This window comes from Polistes fuscatus, unplaced genomic scaffold (assembly GCF_010416935.1).
Source record: "Polistes fuscatus isolate 324 unplaced genomic scaffold, CU_Pfus_HIC Scaffold3, whole genome shotgun sequence".
Taxonomy (NCBI): Eukaryota; Metazoa; Arthropoda; class Insecta; order Hymenoptera; family Vespidae; genus Polistes; species Polistes fuscatus.
The window spans coordinates 10,617,446-10,631,372 of record NW_025113107.1 but is presented as its reverse complement, the minus strand read 5'-3'; the positions used below and the strand labels follow the sequence as shown (position 1 = coordinate 10,631,372).

At 27.1% G+C, this 13,927-nt stretch overlaps 3 protein-coding genes across 6 annotated transcripts; 2 read left to right on the top strand and 1 right to left on the bottom strand.

The window, feature by feature from the left end:
• The first annotated feature begins 4 nt into the window (after positions 1–4).
• Positions 5–2,210, top strand: LOC122520071 (serine/threonine-protein phosphatase Pgam5, mitochondrial-like). 3 transcript variants are annotated; one of them, XM_043640000.1, is made up of 6 exons: positions 5–409; positions 489–667; positions 1,020–1,234; positions 1,354–1,475; positions 1,727–1,868; positions 1,935–2,210. In XM_043640000.1, the coding sequence occupies exons 1-6, from the start codon at positions 240–242 to the stop codon at positions 2,007–2,009; spliced, it is 903 nt and encodes a 300-aa protein (XP_043495935.1). In that variant the 5' UTR covers positions 5–239; the 3' UTR covers positions 2,010–2,210. The 3 variants fall into 3 exon arrangements, with proteins under 3 accessions (XP_043495935.1, XP_043495936.1, XP_043495934.1); XM_043640001.1 differs by having other exon boundaries at positions 1,345–1,475; positions 1,945–2,210; XM_043639999.1 differs by having other exon boundaries at positions 1,345–1,475.
• A 33-nt stretch (positions 2,211–2,243) lies between these two features.
• Positions 2,244–3,809, bottom strand: LOC122520068 (nuclear speckle splicing regulatory protein 1). The gene is made up of 2 exons (XM_043639984.1): positions 3,629–3,809; positions 2,244–3,448 (listed from the first exon to the last, which is right to left on the bottom strand). Exons 1-2 carry the CDS (start codon positions 3,655–3,657, stop codon positions 2,326–2,328), a joined length of 1,152 nt encoding a protein of 383 aa, XP_043495919.1. The 5' UTR covers positions 3,658–3,809; the 3' UTR covers positions 2,244–2,325.
• A 135-nt stretch (positions 3,810–3,944) lies between these two features.
• LOC122520066 (carboxypeptidase D-like) lies at positions 3,945–11,968 on the top strand. 2 transcript variants are annotated; one of them, XM_043639981.1, is made up of 15 exons: positions 3,945–4,506; positions 4,596–4,831; positions 5,006–5,161; positions 5,230–5,405; positions 5,466–5,613; positions 5,813–5,907; positions 7,447–7,955; positions 8,064–8,537; positions 8,611–8,882; positions 8,969–9,143; positions 9,223–9,596; positions 9,687–9,828; positions 9,945–11,418; positions 11,476–11,652; positions 11,766–11,968. In XM_043639981.1, exons 1-15 carry the CDS (start codon positions 4,054–4,056, stop codon positions 11,909–11,911), a joined length of 5,007 nt encoding a protein of 1,668 aa, XP_043495916.1. In that variant the 5' UTR covers positions 3,945–4,053; the 3' UTR covers positions 11,912–11,968. The 2 variants fall into 2 exon arrangements, with proteins under 2 accessions (XP_043495916.1, XP_043495917.1); XM_043639982.1 differs by lacking the exons at positions 11,476–11,652; positions 11,766–11,968 and having other exon boundaries at positions 3,946–4,506; positions 9,945–10,529; positions 10,639–10,730.
• The last annotated feature ends 1,959 nt before the right edge of the window (positions 11,969–13,927 follow it).

The following is a 13,927-nucleotide window of genomic DNA, read 5'->3' as shown; positions in this document are numbered from 1 at the left end:
CTTATCTAATCTCGAGATTAAAGATAAAGGACCTATTATTGAATATTGTTAATAGTTATTTATATTTATATTTATATTTTTGCCATTATTTTTTCAAATTATGTTGAAACTTTTTACATATTTATAGTGAACTTTTTAACACTATGTTGACTTATATTCATATATGACATTATACACATTTTTCCGCTTCCTAATAGTAAGGTTGAATTTTAAAAGGTTTTATTACATTAATTTAAATAATGTCAGTCTTTTTACGATTTAAAAAATGGACTATACTAAGTTTAGGTGCTTTAGGTGGTACAGCATTATTTTATTATAATAAGTATAGTGATTGTGAATCCTCTTATGTATTAAACTCGTGGACAACAAATTTCACACCTTCTGTAAAATGGGATCATAACTGGGACAAGTATTTTATACTTTCACATTGTTTACATTTTTTTCTTTTGCTACTTTTTATATTAATGGATGCTATTTTTATGTTACAGGCGAGATCCGAAAAGTTTAGTGAAACCTGTGAAAATAATTAATGAAGTAGATGAAAATAAATACAATGAAGAATTTGCAGCTAAAAGATCCAAACATATAAGGCATTTGATACTTATTCGACATGGACAATATAATACTGCGGGAAAATCAGATTCAGAAAAAGTTCTTACTGAGCTTGGTCAGTTGTTAAGAATTATTTGTTTCATTCTATACAGTGTGTTTGATAACTGGTGATACAACCGGAAAGAAGGTGATTCTATATGAAAAAAAGTTAAAAATATAAAATAACATTTCTTCATGTGTGTAAAGCTTCGTTTCCGAGAAAATCGACTTTGAATATAAATGTAGAATAGTAAGATATCAATGTTCTCAAAAACCAACCTTCATATGAAATAATTTTATTCTATGTTTTTTATTTTTTCACCAATTACTGAACACTCTGTATATATTTGTTTAAATTCTATGATATTTTTTATAATATACTGGTATATACACACATTTATGACTATTCTAAATTTATATTTACATAGGTCGACGTCAGGCCGAAATAACTGGAAAAAGATTAGCAGAGTTAGATGTAGCTTATTCTTTAATAGTAAGATCAACACTGACAAGAGCACAAGAAACTTCTAAAATAATAGAAATGAGTCTTCCGAATGTACCAACTCAAGACGATAGTCTTTTAGCTGAAGGTGCACCTGTTCCACCTGAACCACCAATAGGCAATTGGATGTCAGAACGACATGTATGTATAAACCACATTAGTGATACATATATGTATATTATTATAATTTTTTAATAATCAGTAATTTGCAATATATGCAACTAATGATAAAATTTTATAAAACATTTTAGTTTTTCCAGGATGGACCTAGAATAGAAGCAGCATTCAGAAAATATTTCCATCGAGCAGACCCTCAACAACAACAAGATACCGTTACTATTCTTGTTTGTCATGCAAATGTTATTAGATATTTTGTATGCAGGTAAATATTATGGACATTTTATATATATATATATATTAAATCTTATGTTATAATTTTTCTATAACACAAAACATAATGGGTTTTGCGAAAAATATGAAATTGAAGACAATTTTAAATTGATTTATAAAGTATAAAGTAAACATGTATTTGAACTAAAATATTTTGAATCGAAGGCCTTACTAAATTAGAAAGATTCGATTTGTAGAATTTTTAAATTATAATTTGGGTATATACATTTTTGTAATTTTCAGAGCCTTACAATTTCCTCCAGAAGCTTGGATGCGTATGTCTTTAAATCATGGAAGCATTACTTGGTTGATGATATATCCTAATGGAAGAGTAACGATGGTTTGTCTAGGAGATACTGGTCATATGCCACCAAAAAACATTACAGTTAGTTAATGATAATAAATTACATAATTAAATTTAATACTTTAAAAAGCAATGTATTATTAATAGAACTTTTCAGAGGAGACGAAAGCCATTGTAAACGTTTTTATTTATAAAAGTATTTATATAATTATGTACATGTAAGGATCACATCCTTTTTTTTTGTTAAATGTATATGTTGGACAACATATCCTGGAATGCCTTATATAATTCAGAGAAATCGACTGATTATTAACAATAAATATTTATTAAGTAATTTTATTTGTCGGTACAAATTTAGAACTATAGATTTTATACAAGTGAATATAATGAATTTTTCTAAGTAAAAATTATTTATTTCGTCTATTTATGGTTTATCTATCATTAATTTATTAAGTATAAATTTATATTAATAAATATTTACAAGAAAAAAAATGTATATATATATATAAACTTTTATAAAATTCAATATAACAATGTCTTATTGTGCTCCTGCATTTCGTAGAGCTTTTCTAGCATAATATCGTTGTAAAGCTGCTTCAAATACAGGACCAACTGTTCTTTTTAACCAAATTGAAGATCTCTCTTTTTTTTGAACAATTTCAACTTGATTCTCTTGATTTTCCTTATCATCGATCTTTTTATCATCAACTTTTTGTGATATATTTTTAAGATCTTTTATATTATCTTTATTTTCACCTGAAAGTATCGAATTAGATAAAGAATCAGATTGACTATCTTGTATTTCACATTTTTGTTTCTTTCTATCTGGTTCCTTAACATCAGAGATATCGGTACTTTTATCTTCTGTATTAATAATACTTTTTTTTGTATTACAAGTTTCAGGCTCTATTTTTGATTCATTATCACTTTCATATGTTTCAATGACTCTTTGTCTATACTGTCTAGATTTTTTACTTTTTTTAATATTACATTTTTCATCGCTTTTCTCATCTGTCCCTGTGGTAGATTCATCATTAATAATATTTTTTACTTCTGAAGTAACATCATCACTTCCATTTTTTTCTGAAATTTTTTCAACTTCTTCTGTACTATCAATGGTTTGTCTATATAAATGCCTATAAAATCCAGACATATCTTGTTGTTTTGTAACATCGCCAATACTTTCTAATCTACTCATATTAGCCTCTTCTTCTTCCATTTTCTTGAATTCTTCTAATTTAGCTCTATATGCAGATGTTACAAAACTTTCTTTATCCGCATACATTGTTCCTTCAGCCTCTCTTTCTTTTTGTACCATCCTCTCTATTCTATGTTCTTGTTCTTTTTTTCTTCGTTCTGCAGCCTTTAAAAAATTATGTACATATTTTGGTTTTCTTTCTTGAACTTTAACTGTCTTAACTTGGTTTTTCGCTCCTATGTCATCGTATACTTCATCATACTGATAAATAGTTGGATCTTCTTTTAATGCCTTTTGCATGCTAAGCTTGGTTTGTTTTTTCATTTTATTTTTTTCACTTTCTGCTTTGAGAGCTTTTCTAACCCAATCGGTGCCATCATCTTCATCGGAAGAATCATCATCCCCAAATACATTTGTTGCTTTGGGTGTAGAAAGTTGTTTTTTAGATATAATTAAACCATACCTACAATTATAACAATTATATAGGTTACAATTCTTCAATTCATATTTGATTACAAATATATTAAGATATAATATAAAGATGTTTCTAACATAATTTATCTAAAAAAATTTACAGTATTATTAATATTTACAGAGTGATTATAAATAACGAATATTAATAAAGTAAATTGAATTATCTTACTTTTTATCTTCTTTCTCAGTATTATCCATAATGAATATTTCTTATAAATATTATTATCCGTAAGTAAAAACTTGTATTATTATTTCAAAGAAGCTCTAATTGTATATAACGATCAATGAATTAACAAATATTTATACTGCTACTATGCATATAACATCTGAATTATGACGCAAATGCTTGCGTTCGATCTATTCAATACTCGAATCGATCGATTCAAAGAGTAGGAAAGTGTGACGACAGCAAACTGAGGTTATTCCCGCGATCCCCCACTCCTGAGAACTTTCAGCTTTCCATGGCTTTCCCCGCCCACACTGTCAACGTGCAGACGTCATCAGTGTCATATACAGAATTGTACTGCGTACCAGGATGTCTTGTTGAGATGGTGGAATAGCTTTTATGGTTTTGCACAAGTTTCAACCGAAAAGATGGATTTACGCGGTATCGTACTTTTTATTATTACTGCCACCTTTACCGTATCGCTCAATGGACTTGTATTAAATCCCACAAATGGACGAAACGAAGAATTTGTCAATTTACGTTACACTCACTATGACGATTTGCTGACTTTGTTCAATAACTTAACGAGATTATATCCGAATTTAGCTCGAGTATTCTCTATAGGAAAATCGGTTGAAGGTAGAGAATTGTTAGTCCTGGAAATATCCGAAAATGTACAGGAAAGATCACTTGGTGAACCAATGGTGAAATACGTTGCTAATATGCATGGTGATGAATCTGTGGGTAGAGAATTGTTAGTATATCTTTCTCAATATCTTTTGCATAACTACGGGAAAGATGATAGAATTACACGACTCGTTAATAGAACCGATATTTTCCTTATGCCATCTCTAAATCCTGATGGTTTTGAAAAGTCACAGGTATTTTCTTTCTTACTAATTTATTACTAAGCTTTAAAATTTTTTTTTGCTATGTAAATTTTGCAATAATTTAACTATTTATATTTTAGGAAGGAAAATGTGACTCCAAACAAGATTATTCTGGTAGAGAAAATGCTAATCATGTTGACTTAAATCGTGATTTTCCAGACCAATTTGATAATAATATTAAGATAGGCATTAACATATTACAAGGACGACAAGATGAGACAATTGCTATGATGACATGGATTGCTAATGAACCATTTGTTTTATCTGGTAATTTACATGGGGGTGCTGTAGTTGCTAGTTATCCATATGACTCTGGGTAACTACGATTTAACTACTTTAATACTATAATTTTAAATGTTTCATAATACACATACATATATTGAAAAGGAATGAACTTAATTATTTTGGGGAATTTTATATTTTCTGTTATTTGACATTTAATCAATATTTATATAGATATAATTAATTTTATACATTATGATATTAACAGTATTCCCAAATCCTGCTGTATTGAGAGTATAAGTCCAGATAATGAGTTATTTAAACATTTGGCTCATACGTACGCAGATAACCATCCACGTATGGCAGCTGGTAATGCTTGTCCACCTGAAAAATTTCCAGGAGGTGTAACAAACGGAGCATATTGGTAAGTGACTTAACTGTTTAAATATCTTTATCTGCTTTTCATTATTATTTTATTTCTTATCTTATTAGGTATGAGGTTGTTGGTGGTATGCAGGACTATAATTATGCCCGTTCTAATGCATTTGAAATAACATTTGAACTAAGTTGTTGCAAATATCCTCCCGCTTCAGCGATGCCAGGCCATTGGCAATATAATAAAGAATCTCTTATTAAATATTTGGAACAAGTTCATATTGGAATAAAAGGTTTATGATTGTCCTATTTATATCTATTAAAGAATCTAATAATCCAAATTTTAATTGTAGGTCTGGTTAGAGATACAGAAGGACAACCTGTTGAAGATGCTAGAATTGTAATTCATGGAATAGATCATAATGTTACAACTACAAATCGTGGAGAATATTGGCGTTTACTACTGCCTGGTACTTATTCTGTTTATGCAACTGCATGGGGGTAAGATCATATTAATTATTATAATAATTTCTATATGTAATTGTATTAAAAATCTGGTATCTATTGCTATACAATATAGATCAAATTTTAAACAACGTGATTTTCAGAACATATTGCTGTTTTTAATAATTTATTAAAAATCATGTATACATACATATGAAATTCTAATACTTATGTTTCTCATTTTTTATAATTGCAGATATAGGCCAAGTGAACCAATAAATGTAACTGTAAGACAGAGTAACCCAACGATCGTTAACTTTACATTGATACGACGATCATTTGGTGAACAAGGTAAACGTGAAACAGATTATCCACAAGTCCTACCACTTCTTAGTCGTAAACCTGCACTTTATAAAGTCATTATGTCTTACGATGATGACGAGTATTAACATTTTTCTAACTTAAGCAAATATTTTAATTTTTTTTACTTATTTTAATTAAATTTAAAAAAATTAAATGTAATCACTTTTTTATTTGTTAACTTGTTATATATTTTTAATATTTTGAGACCAACTAGTTATTATATTAAGTATTACGTTAAATTTTACGTTCAAGTTTACAATTTATTATTATTTTTATATGCTTTTTATTTTACAGCCTTCAATTTATATCGCATTTAAGTTTATTTACACGTTGATGATTTTTATTGAATCAAGATCAATTTAAAAGAACAAATGTAAACACATTTAGTAGAATATATAACATGGTAACTTATATCGTAAAATTCAAAAGACATAAGCACAAGGTATGGAGAAAAGGATCTATTAAAACAAATAGAAAAATGGAATTGGAAAGAAAAAATATTTTAAAAAAATGATTTATATATATTTATATAGTATAAACTTTTGATTATATTCAAAATTATATAATTTACGAGATATATATGTAGTTATGCAAAATATAATATCTCATTTTTGTTATATAATGCGCGGTTATTAAATACGTTACATCTTTTCAATCTATGACCACACTTCCTAGTTTTTCTTTTACACTTTATATAATATGTTGTTATTACATAACAAGTGAACAATTTTTAATATTTTTATTTTATTATTAATTATCAACTTTATCGAATACATGGTAGAAATGAAATATTGTTTCAATTCTATTTAAACACACATGTGTGCATACATGAACAAAATTTAAAATTTTATTTACGCTATAAGATTGTTATAATATGTTTTGTATTATTTCGTAAAGGAAGAGATCTGTTTATTTCAGCGTATAAAATTAAATTCGGAAATTAATATAATATATTTTAAGGTGTTTGTAACATGACAATTTTTTCATATGAATTTTATGAATGTCTAGAGACGAATGTATTTTTACAAAGTCATTACAGTTTCATTTACATTGCTACATATGATTTAATGTGTTCAGACTGTAATACACAGACAAAAAATAAACTATTGTATTTGTCTCAAATAACGAGTCAATTCTTCAATATTCACACCAGCCTATTCCTTATAATTTTACCTTGAACACATTATGTTATGTTTATATACATATATATCTTCTTCTTTTATCATTTTTTAGATTATATTCTCTATACCTTGTGTTTTATATCATATATAGATAAATTTTAAGTAATTGTTTTTTTTTACATAATTTTATATATTTTATATAAATAATTTAAGATTTATTCTAGATTATATTAAAATATATTCATATCTTAAGATCGTTCTATTTATTTGATACTTGATAATTCAATAAAAATTATCTAATTATTATTTTATATAAAATATGCTTATAATTTGTGTATGTATAATTTTATATATATATATATATATATTTGAACATAATGTGTTTTATGTACACATTTATACATAGCTATAGCAAATCTGGAGGAAGTAAAGGAAATTACAAGAACAACTGACGAATATGGTTTCTTACATCATACAGAATTTAAACATCATAATTATGTTGCAATGGAAAAATATTTAAAAGAACTCAATGAAAATTATCCAAATATTACACGTCTCTATAGTATTGGCCGTTCAGTCGAAAATCGACAACTTTACGTTATGGAAATTACAAAAGATCCTGGAAAGCATAGTTTGAGTAAACCAGAAGTCAAATATATTGCAAATATGCATGGAAATGAAGTTGTTGGAAGAGAGCTTTTATTATTGTTATTGAAATATTTGTGTGAAAATTATGGAAGAGATAAGAGAGTAACTCGAATAGTTAGTACAATCAGATTACATATATTACCAAGTATGAATCCTGATGGATATGAGATATCAAAAGTAGGTGATGTATTTGGTATAAAAGGAAGAGCTAATGCGAAAGGTGTGGACTTGAATAGAAACTTCCCTGATCTTTATGAAACGAATGAAGTAAGTTTCATTATTTATTGAATTGGTATATCGTGGCCTCTAAATCACATGTTCTTTCAAATATGTTTTTTATTTCGTGTAACAATAAATATGAAATATCTATTCTAGCTTAATAAGGAACAGCAACCTGAAACTAAAGCAGTAATGAATTGGATAGCAAAAATACCATTTGTACTCTCTGCAAATCTTCATGGGGGTGCTTTAGTTGCCAATTATCCATATGATAATGGACCAGAACCTGATTCTAATCTTCCAAATCCAAGTCCTGACAATGATGTATTCAAAATGTTAGCACTGACATATTCAAAAGCTCATCCTCAAATGCATCTTGGTGAACCTTGCCCACCAGTAACAAGTAAAACAATGGGTATTAAAAATTTACTAGAGGAACGATTTCCGGACGGAATTACTAATGGTGCAGCATGGTATCCTGTATCAGGTGGCATGCAAGATTACAATTATCTTCATAGCAATGACTTCGAATTAACTTTAGAAGTGGGATGTACTAAGTTTCCAAATGCTACTGATTTACCTAAATATTGGTTGCTAAACAGAGAACCTCTTTTAAAATTTATTGAAATGGTGAGATTATACTAATATATTTTTAATATAATTAACTTATTTATATAATCAATATTTGTCGATAAAATTGCAGTCACGTAAAGGTGTACATGGTTTAGTTCGCTCTCCTATCGGCAGTCCTGTATCTCACGCAAAGATATCTGTAGAAGGAATTAAGCATGATATATATACTGCAGAAAGTGGTGATTACTGGCGTCTTTTAGTACCCGGAGATTACAATATTACAGTAAGTGCTCCTGGATATGAAACTCTTACACAAAATATAACTGTATTGGAAGGTGATAATCCTGAAGATTCAGAAGTAACTTTAGATTTTACTCTAATGCGAGATAATCCACAAGATTGGTAAGTTTATTGTATATAAAAATGTTTTAATTATTTAAAATAATTTAGTTTAATATTATTTGTGATATATGTATTTGTTGATATAGGTCATCTGCATATGATTTTGGTATATTTGGTAATTTAAAGAATGGCTATTTAACAAATTCTGAGTTAAGTGCCAGATTTAGTCAATTAGAAAATCATCAACCAGATGTTGCTGAATTTAGAGCTGGAGATTCATTAGTTAGCATGGCAATTCATTCTTTAAAAATTACTAAAAATGTGAGTACATTTCTTAATATATTTATTCTACAATTATAATGAATATCATTATCGTAATATACAATTATTGATTTTGCAGATGGGAGCACCAGAAGAAAACAAATTCCATATTGCCTTGGTTGGAGGTTTATTTGCATCACAACCAGCGGGAAGAGAAATTTTACTACGTTTAGCAACCCATATTCTTATGGGAAACAACATTGGCGATCCATCAATTACGAGAATACTAAATAATGCAGTTTTACATTTTATACCAGGTGTAGATCCGGGCTTTGATAACATTCCAAATGATTGCAATCCTATAGTTAAAGATGAGGTTGGAGAGAAATTACTTTCACAGAATATCAATAAAACTACAAATATGGATATTATTACAAAAGCATTTAGAAAAATGTTATTAAATGAAGCTTATGATGTAATTATTATATTAGGAGGTGGATCATTTGGTGTGAGGTATTAAAAAAGATTATACTATAACAATGATATAATTTAATAATAAGTAGTATTTTGAATATATATTAATTTTTTTTTACAAATTTTTAGTTATTCAAAAGATGAATTAAATGTGTATAAAACATTGGCAGAAAATTATGATCAAACTATGCACAAAGAAGCTTGCAGTCTTAGGACTAACAAAGAAAGAGATATAGCTAAATATATCCAAGGAGAATACAATATACCCGTTGTAAGTAGAAATTATTTGATGATAAAATTTAAATATTTGCAAAGTTCATTTGAAATGATTTCCACAACTTGTATTATCATATAATTAATAATTCTTTTCTTACTAATTATTTACAGATTAATATCAATTTATCATGCTGCAAGTATCCAGCTGCAGATACTATACCAATTATTTGGAGAGGAACTTTAAGGCCATTAATGCGACTTATTCAAGATCTTACAAGTGGTATTCGAGCAATTATTACAGATGATCATGGAATTCCTGTTAGAGAAGCTGTTGTTAATATTGGAACTAAAACCTATCAGTTATCACGAAATATGGCTTATTTTAAAATAATACTCATTCCTGGAGAGTATACATTAACATTCTTCTGTACAGATTACGCTTTAAAAACTTTGAAAGTTCATGTTGATGAACGGAGTATAACGGATATAAATGTTCAAATGAGAAAGTTAAAACCAGAAGAAGTAGAATACAAACAAAATAAGCTAGGTGAACAATTGAGCGTTATAAATCATATTTTGGATAATTTAAATATTAAATATCCACAATTATCAACTTTACATGATATCGGTAAAACAAAAAAAGGCAATCAGATTCTATCATTAGAAATAAGTGCTAAATCAAAGGAAAAACAAACAGTACGACCTTCTATCATTTTCTCAGCTGGACTTTCTTATGGAAAACCAGTAACATCTAAAGTACTTTTACAATTTGCTTCTTATCTATTAGATAATTATAAGAACAATGATATTATTACAAGTTATTTAGACAAGCTATCAATATTTATTGTTCCTGATTTATATCCAGATTTAGTCAAGAATGATTCTTGTACGCCATATATTAGTAATGAAATATCATTCCCTATCAATCGTGAATTAAGCAATGAAGCAACTATGATTATTGATTGGTTCAAGCAAATTAATTCTCTCTTAATAGTAAATTTAAATATTGGTTCTCGACATATTGAAATACCATATGGAAGTCAATACAATAGAATAGATAAAGATATTTATGAAAGTGAGGATGACCAAATACTTAAAGCCTTAGCATCTGCTTATACAAGGTATAGCCCACATAATACTGCAAAATGTGATACAAAATTAAACATCACGAATAATGCTGTAATACACGGTGGTAAAGGAATTGCAGGAATAAAAGGAGATTCCTTATTAGATTACATATATTTGAATACAAGTACTTTAATCATGGACGTTTATATTGGTTGTTGTAATACAGATGATTCAATGAGTGTTTGGCAGGATAATAAAGATAGTTTATTAGCTATGATAAAAGAAATATCTAAGGGTGTTCAAGGATACATTATTAGTGAAAATAATGAACCTATTGAGAATGCTGTTTTATCCTATGACGATTCTGTTCATCAAGTCAAAAGTGGAACAATAGGAGCATATTGGATTTTATTATCTCCTGGAAGTCATAATATCACTGCTACTGCATCTGGATATATACAACAAACAAGATTAGTTTCAGTACCAGATATAAATAAGTTTACTAATTTAACTTTTAAATTAAGACGCGACGAAAGTATTTTTGGATTTCCGAGATTGGTCTTCATTATAATCACTGGTAAGAAAGTGATATAATATATCAAAAAATAAAACATTAAACTATGGTGGTTTGTAGGAACCGTTTGTCTAGCTATGGTTGTTTGTGGCATTTGTATTTGTGCAATATGTCAATCTACACAAAATTCCGAAAAAAACTATAGAAGAAATTACGCATTTAGTTTACTTAATGATGGTAAAAGTTTCTTTGAAGATGATGAGAAGGAAATTGAAATATTCAGAAGGCCATTGACTGGTAAGTTAATGCATTGATCTCAACATCTTTATTCAATAATATAAACTACCAATTATTCCTTTATTCTATAATCGACACATTTGACTTTTTAAATATCATGAATTATATTATAGAATCTATTTTAAAATATGAAGAAAAATTAAGAATTACTAAACCATATTTTGACGAGGATAATGGATCTAGTTCAGACGATGGAAGTGACCTTGAATTTATTAGACCAGAACAGGAATATAATGAAAAAGTTCTACAAGAGACGTGACAATTCGTTATCATTAATACGAACGATGACAATTATATATGAAAGATATAAGATACAGAAAAAAAACTCCAAGGTTTAAAAAAGTTAACGATAATTAAAATAGACATTGCTATAACACAGAAGGTACTGTAATAATGTTGTTGTTGATATACTAATTCTCTTTCTTTAAACATTTGCCATAAATGTCTTCAAGGGAGCAATACTTACATTTATAAAAAGTAAATAGAAGTATAGCAAGCAGGGTCCAAATGTAGTTCTAATGCATACATACATACCCTTTTGTATAGATAAGGTAAGAGCTTCTTTGCTTTTGAAGAAGCAAAATATTTTAGAAGCACTTTCAACATTTTATTTCTTAGTTTTTATACACTTCTTTTTGTAAAAAAAAAAACGACAAACCAACAAGGAAATAACAATATAGATATAATATTAAATAGATATTATGCACGTTAATGTTGGCAATTCTATGCGAATTTTATACACATAGTTTACAATTTTACAATGTATATAAAAAGATGAAAAATTTAACGGTATACAAATGTTATGAGCTTTTTAGACAACTGTTTTGTACAAAATTGAAAACCCTTATAGAAAATAGGATTTCATCATGTTAAAAAGAGCCACAAAAGAAATTCTTGTTTTTGCCACAAAAAATAAACTCAGATTGTTAAATATTGAAATTAATAATAATAAAGTATTTTTAAATGAGCAGACATATCTTTGAGATCACTGCTGTCAAAAGTACTTTTGACAATGTTATTTTATGAAATATAAATGCCATTATTATAATATATCAATATAACTGTTCAAAAAATATTTCCAATGTATTTTTAGCAATAACGTTAGTACGAGATTCTTCTCTTATAGTTACAAAGTACAATAATTATAAATTTTTAAGCACAGAATAGTCAAATATTTATAAAACAGATTAAAAGTATATATATATATGACATTGTATTTATGCAAGGTGTTCCGCTTTATGTGAATATTTAAATATTTCTTGTTAATGTTGTTAATTACAAAAAAAGTATTTAAAAAAATCGTTTATATTAAAAAAGTTAAATATTTTAACTGTTAGAATTATTTTTAAGATATTTGTCAGAATTTTGTGATGATTTATTTTTCTTGAACTATATTTCATATATTTTTTTAATAATATATTAAACACACACATACACATATATATATATATATATATATATGTATATTTAACAAAATTAATATGCTATAAAAATAGTATTTTCAAATTTTTCATGTCATCAAAGGCAGAAAAAACATTATAAATATGTAAATTAAATGGAACAGCCTCTGTATAATTTACTAAAAATATTCATTTTTCAATTTCTGTGTATAAACATAATGATTATTTATATGTATTGCTTTTTCTTATATCGATTAAAGACATATTTTGAATGTTTCGTTAAAATCGTTAAAATGTTTTAAAAAAAGACAAGGAATGTATAACCATTTAAAAATCATTGTCTTCCTACATTGGAAAATAATGAAAGTATACACCATTATAAAAATTTATAAAAATACACATACATAGATATTCTGTGTAATGTAAATGCGGTTGTGACTTATTTTAATATCCACGTGTATACAATAATAAACTTCCATTTATAATGCATTCCAAAATAAAGTTGATTAATGACAATACTATTATACTACCTATCTTTTAAATTTTAAATCCTATATTTTATGAATTTAACAGAATCAATTGTCATGATTTCTTTTTTCTTTCGTTTCTTTTAATACATTTAAAATAAAATTCAAAAGTATAAAATTATTAAATAAATAACATTACTTATATTGAAATTCTTCAAAACCTAATTTTATCGATGATTGTTATTTTTACTGAGAGCGGGGGAAAGATACCATTGTATGTAATGTATACATGTAATCAAATATTGCGGGAAATTTATTCAAGTCATAAAAATCACCCGATAAAAAAGAAAAAAGAAAATTGAAATATTATTTGAATTTATGCCTCACACACACAATTGATTTTTCTAT

Coding starts and splice junctions, on each gene's coding strand:
- LOC122520066 (XM_043639981.1), top strand. CDS start 4,054: ATGGATTTACGCGGTATCGTACTTTTTATTATTACTGCCACCTTTACC. Junction 4,832..5,005: donor AGTTATCCATATGACTCTGG/GTAACTACGATT, acceptor TGATATTAACAG/TATTCCCAAATCCTGCTGTA. Junction 11,419..11,475: donor GGTCTTCATTATAATCACTG/GTAAGAAAGTGA, acceptor GGTGGTTTGTAG/GAACCGTTTGTCTAGCTATG.
- LOC122520068 (XM_043639984.1), bottom strand. CDS start 3,657: ATGGATAATACTGAGAAAGAAGATAAAAA. Junction 3,449..3,628: donor ACTGAGAAAGAAGATAAAAA/GTAAGATAATTC, acceptor TTATAATTGTAG/GTATGGTTTAATTATATCTA.
- LOC122520071 (XM_043639999.1), top strand. CDS start 240: ATGTCAGTCTTTTTACGATTTAAAAAATGGACTATACTAAGTTTAGGT. Junction 410..488: donor TGGGATCATAACTGGGACAA/GTATTTTATACT, acceptor TTTATGTTACAG/GCGAGATCCGAAAAGTTTAG. Junction 1,869..1,934: donor TGCCACCAAAAAACATTACA/GTTAGTTAATGA, acceptor TATTATTAATAG/AACTTTTCAGAGGAGACGAA.